The sequence below is a fragment of the Bemisia tabaci genome, chromosome 3 (assembly GCF_918797505.1).
Source record: "Bemisia tabaci chromosome 3, PGI_BMITA_v3".
Classification (NCBI taxonomy): Eukaryota; Metazoa; Arthropoda; class Insecta; order Hemiptera; family Aleyrodidae; genus Bemisia; species Bemisia tabaci.
In genome coordinates this window covers 31408005-31431428 of record NC_092795.1, presented here as the reverse complement: position 1 = coordinate 31431428, position 23424 = coordinate 31408005, and the positions used below count along the sequence as shown (strand labels likewise).

General features: G+C 35.4%; 3 protein-coding genes across 4 annotated transcripts in view; 1 reads left to right on the top strand and 2 right to left on the bottom strand.

Annotated features, from left to right (window-relative positions):
• Nucleotides 1-823: 823 nt before the first annotated feature.
• On the bottom strand, nucleotides 824-6628 carry LOC109043913 (DNA repair protein XRCC1). The gene is made up of 4 exons (XM_019061275.2): nucleotides 6302-6628; nucleotides 5429-5629; nucleotides 4077-4410; nucleotides 824-2687 (listed from the first exon to the last, which is right to left on the bottom strand). Exons 1-4 carry the CDS (start codon nucleotides 6350-6352, stop codon nucleotides 1348-1350), a joined length of 1926 nt encoding a protein of 641 aa, XP_018916820.2. The 5' UTR covers nucleotides 6353-6628; the 3' UTR covers nucleotides 824-1347.
• Nucleotides 6629-6749: 121 nt separating this feature from the next.
• Nucleotides 6750-16117, top strand: eIF2Bgamma (eukaryotic translation initiation factor 2B subunit gamma). The gene is made up of 9 exons (XM_019061276.2): nucleotides 6750-7094; nucleotides 8033-8187; nucleotides 9437-9605; nucleotides 10359-10554; nucleotides 11395-11540; nucleotides 12158-12351; nucleotides 13326-13558; nucleotides 14015-14118; nucleotides 15053-16117. Exons 1-9 carry the CDS (start codon nucleotides 6938-6940, stop codon nucleotides 15103-15105), a joined length of 1407 nt encoding a protein of 468 aa, XP_018916821.1. The 5' UTR covers nucleotides 6750-6937; the 3' UTR covers nucleotides 15106-16117.
• Nucleotides 16118-17540: 1423 nt separating this feature from the next.
• The window catches only part of LOC109043858 (bifunctional 3'-5' exonuclease/ATP-dependent helicase WRN), a 40798-nt gene continuing 34914 nt past the window's right edge, over nucleotides 17541-23424 (bottom strand). For both annotated transcript variants that reach the window (XM_072298161.1, XM_019061189.2), the window contains exons 7-10: nucleotides 23072-23207; nucleotides 22008-22187; nucleotides 21199-21422; nucleotides 17541-20473 (exon numbers count right to left, since the gene is read on the bottom strand). In XM_072298161.1, coding sequence (XP_072154262.1) covers nucleotides 19221-20473; nucleotides 21199-21422; nucleotides 22008-22187; nucleotides 23072-23207 — 1793 coding nt within the window. In that variant the 3' untranslated portion in view covers nucleotides 17541-19220. The remainder of the gene's footprint in view (nucleotides 20474-21198; nucleotides 21423-22007; nucleotides 22188-23071; nucleotides 23208-23424) is intronic.

The window sequence follows — 23424 nt, the reverse complement described above, 5'->3', positions numbered from 1 at the left end:
AATTTCGTGAGATTTTTTTAAAAAAATCTGCAGTGGACTCACGATCAGATACCGTGAAACACATACTTAAAAATGGGGAATTTTTTTAAAGTATATTATGAGTCACGTTTTAAAATTTCATGACAAGTTCTTGGATAATTGTTACAAGTTGCGTAAGTAGCCCCTAAAAATCGTTATTTCACTTTTCAGCAAAATGATTTTTTACTTTGCACCTCTGCACAAGACCCTCTAAGAGAAGCGAAAATAGGTTTTGAGCCCGAACCCAGGGCCTATATAATGTGGCTTTCCCGACACCATATCGGTCCAAAACGTTAGTAAAGGTTAAATAATTGAGAACTGTCTAAAATCCAACCCAGATTGGATTCTTTCGGATCTTCTTTTGGAATTCGACACTAATTTGATGTTAGATTTTTAATCGACAACATGGAAATTGAGAAAATGAGTTTCTAACATTGGAAACTTTAAGACTTTTTTAGGAAACTTTTTTGAGAGACGTTGCTACTAAAGAGGTATTTCACATTAATGCTTATCAACCAATAAATAAAACATTTTCTATGATAAAAGAAGTATTTAAAAAATTTTCATTACTCCTTGACTAATAGATTACAATTTAGGTCTCTTATTTCCATGGAATCATCCTGCTTTGACAAAAGCACTTAAAATGATGGTGCTTGAATGCATGTCCTTGAATTAAACACGCATTCCTTCTGTGTCGCCTCTGCACAATTTATTATTTTAAACCATGAAAAGATGACATGCTTATACTATTCTACACTGATGAGGATCGATGGTTTTCAACAATAAAAAAAATAGAAAGCATACGTAAAATTCATTAGCTTTATTGCGCAGATAAGTGATTTTTCAATGAGATAAGAAAATAGTGCAAAACATATTTCTGTCTCACTGGCTGACATGTCTTTTTCCATTATCATCACACTATGGAACTGGCCAACTCAGGTACTAATTTAATAAAAATCCATAAAAATAGATTGAAAGATGCATTAAAAAAACACAAACAGAACTCAACTGTTTCCAAATGATCACTCGCTATCTTATAGGACTCCTGCCTGCTGTGAACTTTGGATGGTGTTAAAACGCTTACAGAACAAGTGCTCTATTTCAATTTTAAAATTATTGAGGGTAACTTAAAGAAAAGGTGAAAAGCAATCTCTGGCTGTGAAAGCCATTATTGTGAGTTATGTAGACATACCACCTGTTCTGGACTTAAGCAACGGCTGCTACACCCGGACTTTCACAAGCTGAGCTTTGATTTCAATGATTGGTCCAGAGAATGAATCATCACAAATTATGCAATGCACATCTAATCATTCTCTCCCCGGACAAGTGTTACTCACACACATATTTATCATGAGGGACTAACTGGCCTAGGGCTGAGCATTCTCTGATCCATTCCTGTTGTACGATGAGAACATCCGGATGATTTTCTTTGATTAGTTCTATACTTCTGTGTCCGCCTGGCTCATAATCATTATCAACCAGAACAAAATCAATTTTCTTAACTAAATCTAACACAACCGTACCTTTGTACGCTATGACACAACGCTGTAAGTAAGCCTTGGCCTCTGGGCTTTTGATGAGAGAGCTAATGTAAAAAGTTTTGCCCGAAAAAAAGTCAGGTAAGTATGGTAAAGGCAGTTTTTCGGTTATTGAGGTATCTCTGGAATTTTTCTTAGGGATAGGTTTCTCTTCCTCTTCATCTATATCAGTGTCTTCATCGTAAACACTGAGAACTTTTGTTCGCTTTCTTTGAGGTCGTTTTGAGGTCGTGTCACTATCAGAATCATCATTCAAGGGGTTGGCAGCTTTTTTCTTCTTTTGCTGAATTCGATTCACTTCCTCATCAGTATCGCAATCTGATTCTTCCGGCACATCATCTGCATTAGTAAATATTTCATCCTCACTTTCCGGTTTCTTCTTATCTTTCCTGTCTAATGCAAAGCGGCGCCACGGAAACCTCCTTTTCTGTGCATAACACTCTTCTATCCACTCTTTCTTCACGATTTTGCCTTTCCCTTGAACTTGCTGGAACTTAGGCGTGTTCGGAAAAGCGCAGATTAAGTGAGTACATGCCGAGTTCCAATCCGGCTTGTACTTTGCTCCCATTTCTAAAGCTTTAGACCTGAGCTGACCTCTGTAGGGATTTTCGAATCCACTTATGACAAAAACTACATCTTCAAGGAGCTCATAGAAATTTTTAATTTCCCTCTCCACTTTGCGCTTCCTTGAGGAAGAACTTGATGCAGATGGAATTGGGTCTGTGGTGGGTAAATTACTTGGGACACTAATTTTTCCTGAGTCGTTCTTTGTAGAGGATGACGGTTCGTTTAGAGAAATTCTATTGGTAACCTTGTTTTCTTCAGAATTAAGAATGCTTGCCTTGGATTGAGAAGAAATGTCATCATTTTTGTTATCAGATGTATTTAGTTTTTTGCGTTTTTGACTTCTAGTTGGCTCCTCTTCATCATCATCATCATAAATTAAACGGTTCTTTACAGTGCGTCTGCTGTTTGAATCAGTATCTTTTGTCTTTGATGCTGAACCGGTATCCTTTACCTTCTTTTTTTCACTATTTGAATTCCTATCTAGTTTAGTTTTCGGTGGTTCCCCAGAATCAGTTAGATTTTTGGTCGTTGCTTTTGCTCCTGTGTTAACTTTGGATTCATCCTCTGAAAAGAAAAATGTTTGTTAAAACAACATAGGGGCACAGTAAAGAGCTATGGACAAAGATCACAGAAAGAATAGTATGAATGATATTTTTGATTGTTTATACATTTAGATTTATAGACATATTTTCGTTGATTGTACTTCGATATCGCTGGCTAAATGCAAAAAATGCGTATCTCAATTGCAACATTTATAAATTTCTGATTAAGTTTGATTTTCTTTATGAAAAACCATAGAGAAAAAAAGGAGGGGTTTGCATTTCGGGCATCTTGGAATTTTTTTGATGACGTAGGTCGGTACAGCGACGTTTATCATCGATTTTTTTGGAAATGGTGTAATTAATGGAAAAAAGTCATTCTATAAAAAGTGCTTGAAATTATATCATGAGTTGATTTAAGCAAAAAAATGGGACATTATGGTCTGTTTTTCATACTTCGAATTCCGGATTTCGCTGGCCAGGTTGTACAGACCTACGTCATAGGGTAAACAAACCTCAAGATGCAAACACCTCCTTTTTTTTCTCTATGATGAAAAACGAATCAACTTGTTTCCATGCAATTTTGTGTGATTCTTTTTAGAATCATTGAGGAAATTCCACAGAAAGTTTAAACTTGGACAGTTGATTGGGTTTCTTTTGAAAAATAAAACATGAGCCGAGACTTTGCAACCCGAGACACACATTTTTTTTACTTCAACTATGTATCAATAAATAAAATTTTATACACAGTCTATAATGATAATGAGGTCTTCATCTACTTTTATACTATTTATTCATTTTATTCAAAATCTGATCAGATGAGATGTTTTCACCAGTCAAGTTATCACCATAGAACCGCAAGGCAGTTCCAGAAATTTACTTCCAATTTTGGAGTTTAATTTTTGAAAGCCTGAAATATGCTCTCCTAAATGAAGGCATTGTTCTGGGAGACAAGATACAATTTCATAACGCAGGAAAAGTTTGACTTATCTATCTATCTCTGAAACGAACAGAATAAACGTCTCGATCTAGGTACCTGTTAAATACTCTCTTGATAAAAGTCCCAAACTTTCTAGAAAGGGGGATCCCCTAGATCCTAAGTCCTTCATATAGATGGAACTATCTTCAAGCATTCGTGCTCAAATAGGCCTTCTACAACATGGATGAGCTATTTTCTAAGGAACTATTTTCTCTTTACATACTTTGATTTGTCCTTTGTTCTATGACTATCTCATAGTTTTGTGTCAGTATTCTACTCTCTACCGGTTGTTCTCAATTATTTATAATTTTTTTGCATGTATGACTTTCGTGATTCTTGGGCTGCAGGTTGTGGATGTAACAAATTGGTAGAGAGAAGAAGAGAAAAGAAATCTAATTTCATAAGGAAAATATGCTGAAAGTAAAAAGAAAATACCTATTAATGGCCCTCCGTCCAGCTTTTTCTTGGTGAAGAGACTTCCCGCAGAAAAACCATCATCATTTTCTGTCTGTTTCCAAGTGAACTTTCCCAAGTTTGGCAACTTATCATCTTCACTGACTTCAGCAGCTTTTGTGTGTACTATAATGAACGACAATCCGTACTGAACATGCTTGTTAAATGGTTGCGTGCATATGATCTTGATTCGATCCCAGCTGTCATCTACAGTTGGCTTAGACAGTTGACTATGACTGAAGAACTTCACCGAGTTTGTGTTCGTTCCATTTTTTGATTCATCAAAGGACATCAGAGATGATGCAACCAACAGCACCTAGAAATTAAAACTCATTACTTCAGCTACATACATAGATAGGCTCATACATAGTTCTTCTGCCATTCTACCTCTAAAAGTGTTCCAAGAGTTTCAATAATTCCTCCATTTTCAAATTCCTCGATTCTTTTTTGCGTTTTCCTGATTTCAAAATTGACTTTTCCTGATCTCTAAACTTGACTGAGATTTCTGTTCTGTACATTATATGTAAGTACTAAATTTTAGAAAACCAGAGATTCAAATTATGGAAGAATGTATTCCAAAATTTTTTGCATTCTTTCAAATGACATTGGTTGAGGTACCTAACTGAGCCAACGCACTACTCACAAAATTTATTGACTGTTCTGTAAATTTTCTGACTTTTCAGTAGTGTAACTTTCTAGGTTTTCAAAACCACCAGAAACCCTGCAAATCTGTCAACACAGGGAACCTGATGATCGCAGAGGAAGTTCCCTGCCCTATGATTATGTTTTGACAAGATGATATCTAAGAATGTACCTTGAAAGAGATAGCAGCAGATTTTGTCAAAGGGCTTAGCTATTGACAGGAGGAAAGGAGTCCATACTTAGTCAAAATATAGATTTTTAGTAATTTTCAACTCTTTGCATTTTTTTTACTCTATTTTCAAGTTACTTACTTAAGTAAAACCTGAAATTTCTTGATAGGTTGTGATAGAAAGACTTCAGACAGTCACCACAAAAATTCAAGCGAATTTCTATTGAAGTTTTGGAGGATTATTCGCTTGTGCATAAAAATTTAACACCTTGCCTGCCACACCAGTAAGGGTTATTACAACCGGCATCAAAGAGTTCCACAAGCGCCACACCGGTGGTTTCAATCAGGATGCAGTCGCTTGAGTTTAATGGTCTTGTGAGGCCAGCAGTCGACAGAGCCACAAGTATGCTTAGGGTTTACAACAGTCATGACCCCCTCTATTCAATGTCTTTAATGACCCCAAGAGTTTTGGCAATATTGTGAAATCCATAATTACCACTTGCAAAAATATGTGAGCGTTTACCTTGTAGTCATCTTCATTTGAGGTTGATTTCGCGACAAGAACCTCAACAAATGCTGAGAATTCATTGCCGATGTCTATTCCTGTGATTTTTGAAGCTTTCTCCAATTGTAAAATAACGACAGCTTGCTTTTCACCGGGAGTTTTACATTTCCACTTTTTACTTGGATTGTCTTTCAGCAGTAAATTTTGAGCATTATGAACCTATGAACAGAATAGATATAAGTTTGACAGTTGCACCCATAATCTTTTACTTTTACACTAAGAGGAGATATCCATGGTGAGACACAATGAAAATACATAGTGGATTAAATATGATGGATAGGGGAAAATATATTCACATACCGATGGCTTAACTTGGTAACCTTTTGAATCAGCTTCCAGGGTTACAAACTTTCCATCATACTGTATTTTTTAATCAGGTAGTATGTGACAGATTGCCTACCTTGGCAGTCATGCTAATCAACCAGCCTTCTAGGGTGCCATGTGCGTTACACACATCGATTGAGATATTCTCACTTGCGTCAAGTGGCTCCTGTGAGACTACTGGTCGTCAAAGCCTTGGGTATGCTAAGGGTCATGACTGGCAAAGCTTTAGTGGGAGGACGAACAACTGCACTCATATTTTTTGTTCGTATTATGAGGGAGGGACAGCATCAATTTTTATTCCAGATTCAACCACATGACCGTCCAGTAACGTTTCTAGAGTAAATTAATGACACTGGTACATCCCTTCCGATTAACCATTCTTAACTGATTCCCAGCATGCATTAGGGGTGTATGAAAATGTTGATCGAAAATTCCGACTATAGTATTAGGTAAGGCGGAGAAGAGCCAAGAAGAGCGGAGAGAAGTACAGGAGTAAGTTGTTCTTACGGAATCCTCTGAATTGACACTCAGTACTTTGACTAGGTTCACAGGAGCCATATTTCCTCGTTGGATATTTCAATGGTAACACATTAAAACTGACTGAGTTAAAAAAGTGAACATGGTTTGATAAAATCGCTGACTATTTTCAAAACAACAACATTGTGAAATTCGTTTCAAAACTCGGAAAGGCGCGCACGCGGATCATCATTGTGACGTCAGAATATCTGGTCAACTAAGAGAGTTTGGAGAATTCAATTTCTAATTTTTCGATTAAAAAGGAAGTAATAAACTGTAGTTTGTAGAAATAAAGAAATAATTTCAATTTCGAGAGCTTTGAAGACTTTGAAGACAAAAAAAAGAAATTTTACAGCAATTTTTGTAAATTTACTCATTCAGTGTGACGTCATATCATGAAATCTCGAGATAAATGACGTCATCGTCAAATCAAAACAAAAGCTCGCAACTCACTTTGAGGTTAAGTGAGTGATAGTAAGTTTTGGACTTGAAGTAATGTGTACTCAGATTAAAAGTTCTTTCCAGTCTCCTTAGATTGCTAATTTCTAACATCGGTATTGATTTAGTTTTATTGCTGGCTCTCTAATTAAATTTTTCTTTCTCTATTGCGCCTTTTAGTGACTGAAAATGGTATTGCTCGAATACCAAGCTGTTGTCCTCGCTGGTGGGAAGGGCTCTCGAATGACTGAAATTACAGCCAGAAAAGCAAAATGTTTGCTCCCTGTAGGCAACTACCCAATGGTTTGGTATTCTTTGCAGATGCTTGAACATTTCGGATTTCAAGGCAAGTATTCTCATCTAATTTTTCTCATCAAAATTTTTCACTTGCGTTAGTCGATGATACCTCATCAAATCCATAACACTCACCGGAATTCTCCTTCAAAATGCTTTTGCGCAAAGAATGGTGGTGCAAATAATTTAGTCCATGAGTAACTACCTATACATTATCCTTCTCAAGGAGTGTAGTTTGTATATTTTGCAATACAAAAGCTTAGGTAAATACCTCAACTAATCATATTTACGAAAGTAGAAAGGATAGTTCTCTGTCAATGAGTGAAGATTACACCACGTATATGACTTGCAATGTTTTGGAAGAACATCTCTCATTCTGGATGGCAATTGGCGAACAAATAATGCATGAATGTCAATCGTACTAGTCAAGCTGGCAGGTGTCTATTATAGAGGGTCATACGCCAAAGATTTTTACTACGTACCTGCACATGGTAGCGTCTGCAGTTGAACCACAATCACGAAGTAATTGATGATAGTACCACAGTCGCTCTCAATCAGTGGTGTCATCTCAAATTTTGCTCCTAAAATTGCTCCTTGAAAAAATAGCATTTGCTCAGGGCCATACCTCAACTGTTGGTGGTATAGTCCTTCATTTGCTGCAGGGCTTGAGCTTAGAATTATGCCAAACCCATCTTAGGTGTAATAAAATTCAGATTAAGTCTATTCCTGAAGCAGATAAGGTTTTTCTTAAAGTGCTGAACGTTAATTGACTTTTATTGCTAATTGGTATTCAGTTCCATTTCCAGAACTTTGCATTTTATTAAAGCAACAGACCTCCTCTCAAGATATTATAACACTCTTTTTAGCTGTTATTTAAGGTGATATTATTTGTCACCCAATGTACCTATTTCCAGACATATATCTCTTTGACATGTTACTGCATTTCACGAATCATCACTCATTCGTTGGCTTTTTTATTTCTAATTTTAGAAGTTATTGTTGTCGTTCAAGAGGCTGTCAAAAGTGAGACAGAAGCAATTCTGGAGGATTGCGGTCTGAAGCTTAGACTAGATGTTTTTGGAATTCCTGTAAATGAAGACTGGGGTACAGCAGACTCCCTTAGACATATTGCAGACTTCATCAAGGTATTGGATTTTTCAAGTCCTCTGCGTCTATTTTCACATCCAGCTGCCGAGGCGTTTAGCCTTGAGAATTTCATGGGACAAACTGTTCCCCAGACCTGGAGAGCAGTTTTGTTAAAAATTTAAGAAGCTGGTGTTTTTATTAACAGCAGTTGCTTGGAAAGTGAGCTACAGGAAATGGTGAGAAAACAAGAGAGGCATCTTTATTAAAAATTTAAAAATGAAGGAATCAGCCTAAAAATTTTAGAGCTCTCTCACTAAAATATAACTGGTCTTAGTATAAAATTTGGACAAATAGTGGAAGAGACGTCTTTTGGTTACACAGTATGCCTCCACCTCTTCTAAAAAAATGTCATTGGGGCGCTGGTTCTTCCTCTGCACAAAAGAGGAAAAATATGGTCCCATTAATTAGAGTGATGATTAGACATTGCATTTCGAACCAAAATGAACTCTCTAGCCACTTATAATAGGAAATAGGTATGACTGTTCAAATCGATGAAGATAATACAATTAAGGGGGTTTTTGACCAACTTTGGACCCCCATAACTCTGGGTCTAAGTAACCCAGAAATTTGAAATTTTGTGAAAATGCTAATCCATTTAGATTCTGAAGCCCCGACAAATTTCATCAAAATCTGAAATGGTCATAAAAACCCAGTTTAAGTTGACATAGAATGACTCAGATGTTTAACTCTCAACTCTTTCCAAAATTCCTCTTATTGCCTTTTCCGAAGTTTAAGTTTAAGCTCTCTTTAAGTTTTTCCGAAGAAAAATAGTGGAGTTAGCGGTGAATACAGGAAGAGAGATTTAGATTTTTTAATTTCTGAATGGGGTATGCTGATACTTACTTGACAATTTTCAAGTCATTGACTCTCAAAATACTCAGGAATCAAATTTGTTTGGAAACAAAAATTTTCAAAAAAAAATAATTTCTTTCATTAAGACAGTTTTGTAGTTCATGTTAACACCCTAATTTATTAACTTTGGTTGAAGAATACTCTTGCTCTGTGCTCTACAAAAATCTGCGTTTAATTAGAGATCATGGAATTTTCACTTCAGGAATTCATGAAGTATAACTAAGTAAAACTAATGCTGTATATTGAGAAAAAAGTCTCTTACCCATCAGATTTGATTCAATTAAATTCGTTAAAATATAAATGATGATTCTTTTTTTTCTTTTTCCATAAAATTTAGTGTCTGTGGGTGGTATCTGTGTAAGAATTTACTAATATCCCTTGTTTTTTTCTTGCCAGTCCGATGTGCTTGTCATAAGTTGTGATCTCATAACTAGTATAGATCTGCATGCTGTCCTGAATGCTCATAGAAAGTATAATGCAACTCTAACGGCTGTATTTTTCCCCTCACAAGAGGAAAATTTTGCTTCTCTTCCCACTCCAGGTCCAAAATCTAAGAGTAAGACAGGTATGTAATAATGATTCAAACTCTCCTCTTCCTCTCTCTGCCTATACCCCTTTGCTGGTCTCAAAACTCAATTTTTTTCCAAAATAAAATTAGTTTACAATCTTACTTGCTCTGGTGCAAGAAGAAAATTTTCAAAAATTGCAAAAAAAATTGGAACGTCAAAGTTATCTGTAAATCGACTTATTTAGGTACTTTAAACATCTTAGCAAAAATTTAATGTGAATTTTTACACAATTCTGTTAAATGTTTTTTCTTCTTATTTTTTAATCCAGAATTATACCCTCTAGAAGCTCCTGGCATGTAGGCTTATTTGAAGCGAGAGTTATATTGAACTGATTATGAAAGTGTGCACTTTTTAGCTAAAACAAACAGATAATTGCGGAGCTTTCCGGGAAATGGGCCAAGAGTTAAAAATGGCGATTGAGAAAATTCATTTGAAGTTCCACACTTACTTTCTGGCCACTGACTGTGACTCACATCAGAGCTTGGACCCACATTTCTGATGTAAGTCACCGTCAGTGGCCAGGAAGTAATAATGGAGTCTTCAAAAGAACTTTTTCCAAACAAGATTTTTTGATATGGGCCCTTTTGCCGGAAAGCTCCTTGATTAAGTGAAGAAACTCTATAAAGTAAATCCAATTCTGTTCCGTTCTATTTGATTATGTTCTGCATTTAATTCTTTAATTTGTGTTTCTTAATCCTTTTATATTACTGCCATGGATGATACAAGCAAATTGACCTCTTCCTTTTCAGAGCAAGATATTGTGGGAATCTCGAATAGCACCTCAAGATTGCTTCTCTTAGCGTCTGTTTCCGACTATGAAGAAGTCTTGCCAATGCGTAAAGATATAATCAAGAAACATGGAAGAATCGGATTGCATTCAACACTTTTAGATGCTCATCTGTATATTATGAAAAAGTGCCTCCTTGACTTCCTAGTTCAGAATAAGTAAGTTAGAAACGTCAATTTTTTGCTTACTTTGTGTATTTAAGGTAACTATGTAATTTTGATGTATATTGTATGGTCCATTCTATCATATCTCATGAATTTGCACCCATAGTGGGTATGCAATATTTTAAGTATTGTATTTTCAACTTGGTAACTCGGTGTTTACATCAGTATTTTTTGCACAAACTTTACTTTGCATACATTGGTGGCCAAAGTGAGAAAGACTTTATTCCACTAGCAACATTGCAGACATCCTGTCATATTTAATCATTTCTTTGGAAAACTAATCAGTATAATTTCTTGAAAACTATTAGTAATTTTTCTCTCTGTCAGCAGAATATTCTGTATAAATTTCAAGCTTGAAAATTAAAATAGGAGCGGAAAATTGAAACTCCACAATACACGGTTTCCCACTTTGGCCATCAGCATTCTTGCTCTACTTTTAATTTGGCAACAATACGTATTCTGAAGGAGTCTTATCTGGATATTACAATGAATGTGATGAAATCTATCAGTTTAGTTTGGATTGGACTGCAAATTGCTTCTAGAGACTAAGAATTGAAAATGATATAAAAAACCTCATAAAACTGCTTAAACTGCTTATAATATCAATACTGCCCATTTTGGGTAGAACTCTTGCAGCATAAAAGCCCTCAAAGAGCTGCCTCAAGGTGCATAAACTTGAATCAGGTCTCAATGTGGGCAGCTTATCAGGTATATCTTTAGTATTTCCATTATTTTTAGTTTTTGGAAAACTGGAAATTTTTGTAAAGCTTGCAAGCGGGATGCTAATTCTAATTTTACATTTCTTGTTAAGCTAATTAGAAAACGTTTTTACAGGTCCATAAGCACCGTCAAAGGAGAACTTTTGCCTCACATAGTGAAAAAACAGTTCAGCGCACAAAATAGTCTCTCAGTGGAATCGAAAAACAAGGATCAAATGGAAGTAATTAGAGACAGTTCTGAAAAAGAAAAAGAATCAAAAGGTATGCACCTATCATTTTTCTTAGACTGAGGAAGTTGTTTATTTATGAGCTTAAGGTTCAAAAATTCCCTCTTTCTTTTTGCTTCTTTGTGAAAATAATTACAAATAATTTGAAACCATGATTGTGATTTCATGAATAATAAAGTATGATAATGCACATAAAGACATAAATTGATACATTAATCAGTGCTTTTTACTCCAGTCCAGAGATAGATGCTCTCTAATTTTAACCTTTCTTCCAATTGAAAATGCCAGTAATTCCCAGCAAAACGGCTTGCGTTCTTTTGTCAGTTTTTTTACCTTGTTTCCCTAGAATTTAAATTGATTGCTAAATAAGTAGATAAACATGATAGCCAAAACATTGGAAATTTTAATTAATGAAAAAATTTGGTTTTACACACTTATGTATCAAGAAAACGTTTCCAAAGTTGGCACATCAATGTGAGCCTTTGCGTAAAAGTTTGTTCAGTAATGTAAGGTATAGATGATTAGATTTGCAGGAAACATATATGTACGCAGTTCGGCTTTTTCTCTAGAAGGCTCCTCAATCGAATCTCACTTTGTATCAATGTCAGCGACATTTAGATCATCTTTGATTTTTCTTCTTTTCTTTTTCAGATATCTTTGATTTTATACACCCTGATGAATTGAGTCAAAAGATCCAAGCCATGTCAACGTTCAATGATCATTTTGGAGACTCAAAACCAGTTTATCACAATGACATTCTTAGATGTTATGCTTACATACCCCCTAGTGACCAGTACGCTGTGAGAGTCAATACTCTCTCCCAGTATTGCTCTATTAATCGACAGGTGACAAGAGCGTTCATACCATATTAGTTTTTTTTAGCCAATTGTGCAAAGTGAACCCAACTCTTCAATTGGATCCTTTTACCCGGGAAAACCCTAAGCGAGAAGGATTGGGTAAGGGTAGAGCCAACTGATGGGAGATATGCTAGTCTTTCTTACCTGTTAACTAGAAGTGTTGTCTGCCATTATGAGTGAAATTAAAGTTTGACATCAAACTATGGGAAAGGATATCAACTTCAAAATGGATAGATATTCAATGTTATGGGCTTGTGTCAAGGATGAAAGAGTAAAGAGCTCTCTCTCACGTTAAAGTACATGATAAAAAATTATAATGACTTTAAACCTACCTGTTTTTTCTCTCAAAGGAAAGATTAGTGAGTCTCAAGCAGTATGAAAGTTTGAGGGCAAATATTCCAATGTTAATGTCCATGTCTGCTTTGCGCATGAACCTTTTCAGTGCCTCCCCAATAAAAAGAGGTAATTGTTTGTTGTCCACCCTAGGCACTATTTTCATCACAGGTAGTCCAGTCTTGCCCGCTCTGCACATGCAAGGATTTTCCTATGGTCATAGATTTGACTTTTTAAGTTACATTCAATCCTTAATGTATCTTAACCCTCTATGGCTTGATTTAATTTTGGATCTTGGATTCTGGAGGACACAAATCTATGTTGGAGCCTTCGTAAAAACAATGAGTCACAAACTTTTTTCTCAAAATTTGAAATTTTGAGACAACCATGTTTAATAGCTGTTTTATGGGCTTCTCCTCTGGAACCCACCTCAAATACAGTATTGGCCACTTAAAGTATTTTATATCCTTTTTACATATCAAAGCTATTTTGGTGATTTTAAATTGATAGAAACATCAGCTCTCCAATGAATTAGATATATTTAATGTTATCCTAAAAAATTTCGTGTCGTTCACATTGTACCTATATGCCGCAAACTTCACTAATTATTTTTGTATACTTTTTTCCAGATAATTTCTCGTTGGAATGAACTAACCAATAAAAAAGAAATGAAGCTAATCTCAGCAAACAATGAAATCCTTTCAACCCAGCTAGATGAGTTTACTTGTGCCGTCGGTAGTTATTCAAAAGTATCGGAGAAAACGTCCATCAAAACCACTCTAATAGGATCAAAGTGCAAAATCAATCCCAAAACGAGAATAACAGACTCAATTATAATGAACAATGTCACCATTGGAGAAGGGTAAGAATTACTTTATGATTAGGTACTATAGTTTAATTTCCTAAGGAAAAATGCACTACATACCAGGAGAGAGGGCTGTAGGGCTTAGTGTTGCAATGGTGTGGAGTTGCAAAAAAGCGTCATCTTGCACTGAGTTCATTATTCTCCCCGTTTCGTGTTTTGTTTCCCTGAATTTTTCTGGTTTCTAGACACCGTGCATCCTTGATTAAGGGGAAACAGCAATTTCTGGCTTATTGCTCTCAACCTGTGTCCCAAAAATACAACAGTGATTTTTGAGTCGTAGGTAGTTATTGAAAGTATTTCCCAATGCAGCATCTGCCATTCAGTAATTCCTCAGAATTGAAAGTTCCCTGTACAGCACTTACTAATTTATTGTGACATCCATTATGAACATCCATTTGTAATTCATGTACATTTTAAAAAGCTATAGATTATTTTTGAGTGTTTCCTTTTCAGGTGTGTTATCTCAAATTGTGTTATCGGTGATGATGCTGTTCTAGAGGATGGATGCCAACTCAAAGATTGTGTCGTTGGTAGTCAGCATGTAATCCACAAAAATGGTAAATTCTATTAATTTTGTCCTAATTTAATTGTCTCCTTTTCCTTTAAACTTAAGTTAAACTATTCATTCCTGTACCTTGTACTGTACTATTATACCCCAGAGGGAGTTTGCAGAAGCGATTTTTTGTTTTTCAATGAGCACCTAATAAATGAAAGAAACTGAACAGTGATACAACCAGAATCCTTTTACATCAATTTTAGGGGTTTGAATTTTTGAAGTGGGAATCGGAAAGTGCCTCGAAAAATAATAGAAGTTTTTTTAGTAAAAATCAAAAGAACTCATGAGTAAAATTGACGAGAATCCTCTTGAATCGGGTAAAACTTGAAAAGGTACAGTCTGGTACAGTCAACCAATCACAAATGATATTTAGCCATAGCCTGGAAGCTTGCCTAAGAACCTACCGACCCAATTTTTCTTTTGCTTCAGTTATGGGATCTGTAATTTATTTACCTATTGTCATCTTTTACCATTCATCAATTGGGAATCGTTACCTTATCAGAAAGCTATTTTGTTTCAGTTTTATGTGACAGTTCACAGAGAAAAGTATCAAATAATTTGATATTGGGATATTGGTAGCACTACGCAGAGGAGTATTTATCCAACATTTTGGCGCAAAAAGTGCTAAATAAAAAAAAAAAAAAAAAAATAATAAGGCCAATGACGGTTTGAAGTTTGCATTTTAAAAAATCCAGGTTTTAAAGAAGGGTGCTCAAAGGTGAATTTGTAATGTTCAGGACTCAAAATTGCAAGATTTTAGTGCTACCTTAAGCCCTCATGTGGCATAAAACTGAACTAAAATCAAGTAATTTATTCATCGGGATCTTCATAATCAGATCATTAGAATGTAAGTTAATCCCGCCTTTTACATAAGCTGATTTTTTACTCCAGCAGCATGTTTTCTTATATCTCGTTTTTTTTGTTCTTTTTTCTAGCAAAACATTCAAATCAAAGTCTAATGGACATTGACCGACTGATGGAAATTTAAATGGGGAAACCACACTTGGAGGTATAGATTCTAATCTGTGAAGACAATTGAGTCATGAAGTCTGAATGAGGTTCATTCAAGACCTACAGTGAGCGTCACTTCTCATTTATGTATTACGATCCTGTTCAAAGTTCTCATCAGGATCTACACACTATCTGGTCTTGTGAATACCACTTTACTAGGTAAATTGGCTCGAGCTAAGAGCCCTCCCTGAAAATTGAAATATTCTCTCCTTTAAGCCTGGCTAGGTGCAGGCAAGAATTATAAGTAAAAGAGTTTTATTGGGATTTCTTTGCTTTTAACCCATTTCATGACTCAGGGCCCAAAAATTTATCTGGATGTGGGTACACAGTACACCTTAGTGTTGTTTGTATTAACATCCATCCATATCAACACACATATTGTGTTTCATGATTCCTATGTAAGTCGTCAATTTTTCTGTATCTGGGATTTTTGTCGCTAAATTAGGCCGCGTCTCTTTGAGACGTTCTCATGATTTGTCGCTGGGAAAAAACTCATTTGCGAAACTGGCGCAAATACTAACTAATTCAATTTTAATTGCAGTATCAAGTAGGATCTTGGTAGAGATCCAAAGAATCTGAAAGAGCGGGAGAAGAAGTGAAGCAAATTGTGTGATACTTTGTTGTTCGTTTGTTTAATTTAATTCATATTTTAATTTTTAATTGTGTTCAATCAGTATCTTAATTCAGGTTACATACTCGATTTTTACTACTTTATCTTCCTGCGCAAACTCATCGCAGAAAATGTGAGAGCCCCGTCCCATGGAGATGTTAAAAATGGAAAATCCCAGTTTTGACCCTGTGACTCATTCATAGGAAAAATGTCATGAAAACGTACTTTGGAGACAAGGCCTCATGTATTTGAATGCATTATCTTGCATATGGAAGTCAAGAAAGCCCTAGATATAGCCATTCACTTGTACCACTGACGTATGAAGTCCAATTTTTTTTACAAAATAGCTAATTAAAATAAATTTGAGATTTTAGACACATACTGTCCAAAAATTTTATTTCTCATTCCAATTATAAGGAATTAAAACCTGTATCAGATAGCTTGACACTTAATTATTTCTCATAGACATGGGCAGCTGACAGATGTAAATTTCCTACTTGTGGTGACAGTGAAGAAGTGGACTACGTTTTGCAGTTAGGGATAATAATATCCAGCTCAATTTAAAACAGCGTATGCACTATTAGTTTTGCAATGCACATAAGAGGTTTTTACAGATGAGCCAGAAACTATAGTTCCTATTTTTAAAATGCAATCCAAGTAACCATCAGTGCTGCCAGTTATGAATAAGCAAGTGTCCACCTATCCAATGCAAGTTTTATCCTTCAGTGAAAAAAATGGAATCGATCTTTTCACCTTGCAAAAAAAAATAGAGGTAGGTAATTAAAAGTTATTGCCATTTTGGAAACATTTGGAGAGAGGATAGGTTTTTAAAATGAAAACTTTTTAAAACCTTAGATTTAATTAATTTAATCGGTCAAAAAAGATTGCCATTGGGTCAACAATTCACAAAAGGTATGACCTAAAACTTAAGAGTATCAGAGACACAGCCATAAAATTACATATATAGCTTCCTCATTAGAAAAAGAGCGTAATCCAAAAATCATCATTTTTGAAGTAGGCTTTTATTACAAGCCAATGGTTCTGTTGCGCTGGTCACAGAATCGTGTTTTAATGCTTGATTTTTGTAGTTTAGCTAAAAATAATAAGATGAGTCCAAACGGCAATTTCCTGTCTTCAATATTAAGCGAGGTATAGTGCTTTGAAAAATTCGGTTCATGACGCCATCCTCCGCGGTAGTGACACCCTTGGTTTCTTCCATCTTGCTTTCATCCGAGTTTTGTTGAGTAAGCAATGCAAATGTACGTCTCTCTGATTAATGAAGCCAAGGTGGAAGAGTTTAATGGTGTCACTTTCGCAGTGGATGATGTCATAAACCGAATTCTTCAAAGCGCAATATCTCTGTTAATATTGAACGTAGAAAGTTGTTGTTTGGACAGATCTTTGTACAAGCTAATCTACAAGAATCAAGAATCAAAACACTGTTCTGTGACCAGTGCAACTGACCATTATGCCATGATCTGTTGCACAGAAAAACTTCAGGGTACTGGTTTAATATTTCGGTTTCTTGAGCAGTTAGCATCATTATGTATTTGCCATGCTCACGAACTCTCAGACTTTCAACATTAGATGTGACTTTTTCCGATGATGTTGATTTTCAATGGAGGGAGCAATGTATGTGCATCAACATAGAAACTATGAAACGATGTATCTTGGAACACTCAATTTTTTAGGAGAGGAAAAAAAAACAGTCTGTTCTTTATCTTGGATGGGAAAATCTAGGATCTATCTGGGTAATTATTTTTGAAGATAGCAAAGACACGATGCACTTCACTACTCAATAAGCACTTTAAAAATAGTTCTAGCTATTAGGAAACGTAAAAGAAATCGGGATTACGGACAAACACATTACACATGAAACAAAGTCCGAAATACATTGTTTCACAGTTTCATTATTTACTTATTGATCAAAGAGATCACTTGAAAAGATCAGAGCATGAGTGCGGCGATTCAATATTACTAACAATTGGACGGAGTTAAACAGAAAGGAACCAAGCCACATCGGGATCGAACCGAGAAAAAGAGGCTTAAAGTTTAGCTCCTGCATAAGACTCAATGTAAAAGATAAACTTCAAGTTTAATTTCTGCAAAATTTGCTCCAACAAAAACTCTGAATTTTTGGCGATAGATAGTAGAGCAGTGGTTGAGTTCAAAACCACTCGTAACTCAATTTTTTCCAAGATGTGGGTTGGTTCCTTTCTGCTTAACTCAGTCCAATTGATAGTCAAAAAAGACTTTTTAAGAGGTAGATACATTTTAGTATGGCTAGCATATAAACGCGAATGTCAAATCCCATAAGGCTTCGATAAATCATAGAAACATTATTTAAACTAGATAACACTGTACAATTTATACACTTAACATTTTACTCCTGCAAAAAAAGAAAGAAACTGTTGGTTCGTTTTTTACATTGAATTTGTGTCAAGAGTGACCAAGCAAAATCAACATTAAACTGTCGCACAATCCTCAGAACTGCAGTTTCAAAATTTTCTCTCTCACTTCATTTTCTTGCAACAAAAAGTACGGACATTTTTTTCCTAAAATGTTAATGAGCAATTAAAGATTGAGAGAAGATCATAGAATTCTTGTTTCAGTGAAAATTTCAAAAGACATAGAGAATCTGTATGAATTGTATTCATTTTCCTCAGAACAAAAAAAAAAAAAAATAATTTAGCAAGCGGCAAGTTAAGATTAACAGGAAAGCATACTACAAGGTGATAAGTTCCCTTGAAGTTTGAAGGTTCCGGACTATTCCGTGCGTTTCAGATACAAAAATTGACTGAAGTTTGCCTGATCTTCTGAGGCTTTTATGTATTCGAATCCTTCATGTGAGTCTGATAGTCTAATTCAAAACGAAGTGTAGAGAGCATGAGTACAATTAGAACCTTTAAAAGTTTTGACAGAACAAGAAAATTCAACGTTTAGTTGCAAAATTTCCTAATTTGCCGGCGTTGAGTAGTATGCGACGAGATTCCTATATTTTTTTTTTGATTTTTCACGAACTTGCCACCGTGTATAATTACCTAAAAAACAAGACTCCCTATGCACGTAATCGCACGAACAAGTTAAAACCGGTGAAATACTTATAAAACAATAACTTACAATATAACTGTCTTTTTAAAATGAAGGTTCACATCATAGTTCTACCACAGTGATCTGAAAAGTTGCAGTCCATCTGCATTTCACTTAAAAATACAAGAATGGTTGGTCTTTCATTCCTCTGTGCGCCTATTATTATTGAAGCTAAGATCCTGCATCCAGGAGACGATATGTTGTGTTTGCAGCAAAATAAATATGTATTCTAGATGTGAAGCAAACTTCAAAAATAAAAATGACTTAAAACAAACGTTCCAACGAGTATTGAACACAAGACTTAAACTACTTCAAAATTAGGAGGAGACTTTTTGTTTTGATCCCGAGTTCAGAAAAAATGAAAAATACTAAGTGTATACGTCCTTTGTCCTTTATTTGAATAAACTGTTCTTCTTCATTTTAGAATTCATAGTGCTTTTGGCCTTAGAGCCCAAAATCCAATCTGGCAACTGCCTTGTTTTCCACTCTGATTCACTTCCCTCCTTCTCATCCGAAGAATCACTGCTATCGTACTTAATTTTCTTATGGGTATTGATTCTACTTTTAAGGCGAGGACCTGAGGGGTTGATAACCTTATTGGATGAGCTTGTTACGGGTGGAACACTTGTGGTGGGCTTCATTTCGTACTTACTGAAAGGCTTCACTTCAACATCACACATTTGGGAACTTGAAGACTGTTTGAAAGGAGCCCCGTTAGTGGACTGCGCTTTCTGAACACAGTTAGATTCAGGCATCTCGATATCAGCGAACAAATCCATATCCTCATCGAAAAAACTGTCCGCGTTTGTTGCAGGTTCTTGTTTAATGCTGGACCTGCCTGGTTTTAGCAATTCTGGTGATGTGGAATCTTCTTGTTTGGGGGGAGGCTTTAGTTCTTTTACCGAGTCATCGTAACTCGTTGCATCCAGATCATCGAAATTTTGAAACAGATCATCGTCCTCTTCAAAATATGAATCAAAGTTTGAGTTAGTTTGAGGGACTTCTTGATGAATAGAGCTTGCAGTCTTTTCAATAAGATTATTCAGAGGAACAAGTTTAACACTACTGACTTCAGTTTTTCTTTCACTGCGGAACTTAGATACCACTTCATTGACCGTTTTTATGAAGGCTTCTCCGAATTTCATTATTTTAGCTTCATTGAATCCCTCTAGTTCCATTAGATCTTGCGTTGTTTGAGGTTTATGACGGCACAAAGCTTGTAAGGCAAGGTTGCTAGCAACAACATATGGCATGATCTGGAAGTGAAAGGCTAAGTTCTGGCGAGTTTTCAAGAGAGCGTCGTATAAACTTTGTTGAAGTACTAACTCCAATTCAGATTCTTTCTCAGCTTCCGTTGGCTCAGCAGGAACTTCCGGTTGCGGTATTGGTTTCGGTTCTTCTTTGATATATTCGCCTGGACTAGCAGAGTATTGAGGTTTGATGTGTTGAGGTTTTTTCTTTGTGTGCTTGGTAAGTTCCTCTGTTGGCTCCAATTTAATACCGAGAGATTCAGCACCATTTTGGAGGAAGTTTTCCCCATCCTCAGTTACACACACAACGCTCATTGGAAAATTACCCTGCCGAAACCCACCAAATGGCTGGCAAGTTTTCTCCTCCAAGAGATCAGCCCTCAACAAAATGCGTCCTGCAAAAAAATAAGTCATCACATTGATGAAAGTCACAAAATAAGTACCTCATTTTGTGATATCTCAGATTTGTCACTTCTTACTTTCCAAAGGAAAACTAACATTCATACTTCTTGGAATTCTAACTGATTATTATTTTGCTCTCTGCAGAATACCCTGCGACAATAATTAGTATTTCTGTGAGAGAATCAAACAAAAGCCGAGATGTTAAAACATCCCAATTAAAATCTGTATTTTGCGACTTTCATTATAGATTTCTTACTCAAAGGAATGAGAAAAACTGTACAGAAAATACTAATTTTTTCTTTGGAAAAGTGACTACATATCCATAGTCAAAGAACGGATGATAGTGTACTGAAAAATTGGTCAAGCGTAAGTGGAATGAAACAAAATGCAATTTTGCCAACCGTCAACCGAAAGGTTTCATGAGGTTCAAATACTAGTATTGGTACAGACTAAAAAAAATTTGTCTTCTTGTAGACAATGGTTTCTAAATTTACAAGATAGATCACTGGCGTGGCGTGAATTGCCATACATCGATTGTTATGCCATTTAAACCTATGGAAAAGGATCGATAAACAGGGTGTTCGCAGCGAACACTTTAACAATCGATTCTTTACCATTGGTTTAAAAGGTAGAACAATCGATACATCGCAAATCACGCCACGCCGCTGAGATAGATAATAAACATAAATTGAAAACAAATAAATGCTTGGTTTAATACCTAATGCTTTCCACCAAATTTCTGATTCGTGCTGTCCTTTGCCGTACAGTTCACTTCTCCGCATGAAGCCTTGGATGAATTTAGTATTTTGGCCACGAAGAAACTGAATAGGTTTTGTTAATCCAGATTTACCATTGAAATATTTAACAGCTTTTATCAGTAATTTGGCATCTTCATCTAAATTCACTTCCACATGATTTTTATACTTATTCAAGACACTGGAACTATTAAGGAAAAAAAAAACAAAACAAATTAAAGAGAGAATAATAATTACACAGGTCTGTTCTAAAAAAAATCCGGAGGGTTTGATAGCAAATACTTCTGGAATTTTTAGGGTTTAATCCAAAAATGACTTTTATTTCTTCTCTATGCCCATCAATATCTTGGCAAATTGAATTTCCCTTGGAAAATCTGTTTTTTGAGGAGGATATTGATACTCCAGAAAATTGCTGGCTTTAAAGAAAAAACAACGTCATTTTCGAGCTCAGCACTAAAATTCTCAGTAATTTTAAAACAATTGCTTCCTGCAGATTTGTATTGCCCGAGACAGGATAATTCATAATGCATTGAAAGTGCCTTTTTAAAATTCAAAACGGCATGATCGTACACTGTTGTAAAAGTAGGAGACGTACTGATAATGAGAATGGAACTGTTGATAACTGGAGAAATACAACAATTAAAAGCTTAAACAAAAAAACAATTAAAATCAAACAGAATAGGTAGCGGTCACTTTACTTTTGTTTGAATGATTATTTTCATTGTAGTTTCCAAAACTTTGAATTCTTAAAAAATTATATAAAAAAACTAACCTTCGAAGACAGTTATCACAGCATTTTTTGTTTTGTTTTATCTTAGCTTCATCTACAGTTTGAAAATATGACAGTAAAAGTCGACGTCTACAGCCTTTGGTTTCCAGGTAGTTTTCCAAAAGTCTTGCCATTTTGACCCGATGTGTTTTATAATCTCCTTTTAGATTTACAAAGAAGTGTCTGGAAAAATAGAAATGAATTAAAAATGAAAACTCACCTTAAAAATTAGCGGACAAGCTTAAATTGAGTGTTAGTTTTAGATAATTGAAGGTAATACATATACCCTGAGAAAAATTTTAACGACTTGATTGGAGCCTCAGAATAAGTAATTAGTGCCATTGTTTTGTAGATTAGGCGAGTCTTCAAACTTTTTAACTTTAATTTCTGCTGATGTTTCTATCTGTACCTGGCTTATAATTCTACATTTCCTCAAGAACCTTGTAAATAGTACTCACTTGTGCGTTAGTTGATATTGATATTGTAGACGCATTTCGTTTTTCCAGCATCCTCAGCAAAACTGTGTTGCCTTGTGTGAGGATGCTAGAGAGTGAAACCGGCAAAATTTTTTGAAATATTGGTAAGTATAAGTTTAGGCACAAGTGAGCATTTACGTTGTTTTTGAACTTTTTCTTGTGTGGTTTTCTGTAAATATTCTTTATTTTTTGACTCACATTGAAATAATTGCAAAAAAGACAAAGGTAAAATAAGATTATACAGTTTCACCAACAATAACTACCAGAGTGTCACATTTCTTGAACTGCATATTACATTAATGATCTTGCTCTTGAAAGCTGCCATCAATATCATTATCAAGGTGTAAGTACCTTACTGGTTATTCTGTCTTTAAACTGGTGGCTTTCACCTTTTAGTTCTCAAAAAAGATCTGGGTTCAACTTTTGGATACTTCTCTGAAATAATTTTCTAGTATACATTCAAGATGTATCCAAAGTATGGATGCCTGTTCTTTAGTATACAGTTTGGTTTCAAGGTAAATAATAATTTTATTTATTTTCTGAAACCAACAGATTAATAACTGTAGGCAGTATTAAAACAATTTCACATACTTATTGCTGGAGAAATCAGCTGGTCTGTAGAACACATGGCAACGGGAGGGCAATCCATCTCGACCGGCTCTTCCCACTTCTTGATAGTACGATTCTATTTCTTTTGGAGCACCATAATGAATTACGAAACGAACATCTGAAAATTTGAGTAATCAACATTTAGATGACTTGCTTTTAACGAGAGAGATCTGATTAATTTTTATATTCACGATAAAAAATTGAATCGGAAATTATAATTATTATTCTGCCTGAACAAGCACATGCATTAAAAGAGGACCATAAGTAGTATAGGTAGAAGTTGTCGTTAGGTCCACACTGACTGATGAAGCCCTCATGGGGCTTAGGCATCTGCC

What these genes read in the sequence shown, in the direction of transcription:
- eIF2Bgamma (XM_019061276.2), top strand. Translation starts at nt 6,938, where the DNA reads ATGGTATTGCTCGAATACCAAGCTGTTGTCCTCGCTGGTGGGAAGGGC. An exon ending in AAAAGAAAAAGAATCAAAAG is followed by an intron (nt 11,541 to 12,157) that starts GTATGCACCTAT and finishes TTTCTTTTTCAG; the next exon opens with ATATCTTTGATTTTATACAC. An exon ending in GCATGTAATCCACAAAAATG is followed by an intron (nt 14,119 to 15,052) that starts GTAAATTCTATT and finishes TCTTTTTTCTAG; the next exon opens with CAAAACATTCAAATCAAAGT.
- LOC109043913 (XM_019061275.2), bottom strand. Translation starts at nt 6,352, where the DNA reads ATGGCTCCTGTGAACCTAGTCAAAGTACTGAGTGTCAATTCAGAGGAT. An exon ending in CAAATGAAGATGACTACAAG is followed by an intron (nt 4,411 to 5,428) that starts GTAAACGCTCAC and finishes TTTAATTTCTAG; the next exon opens with GTGCTGTTGGTTGCATCATC. An exon ending in GGACGGAGGGCCATTAATAG is followed by an intron (nt 2,688 to 4,076) that starts GTATTTTCTTTT and finishes TTTTCTTTTCAG; the next exon opens with AGGATGAATCCAAAGTTAAC.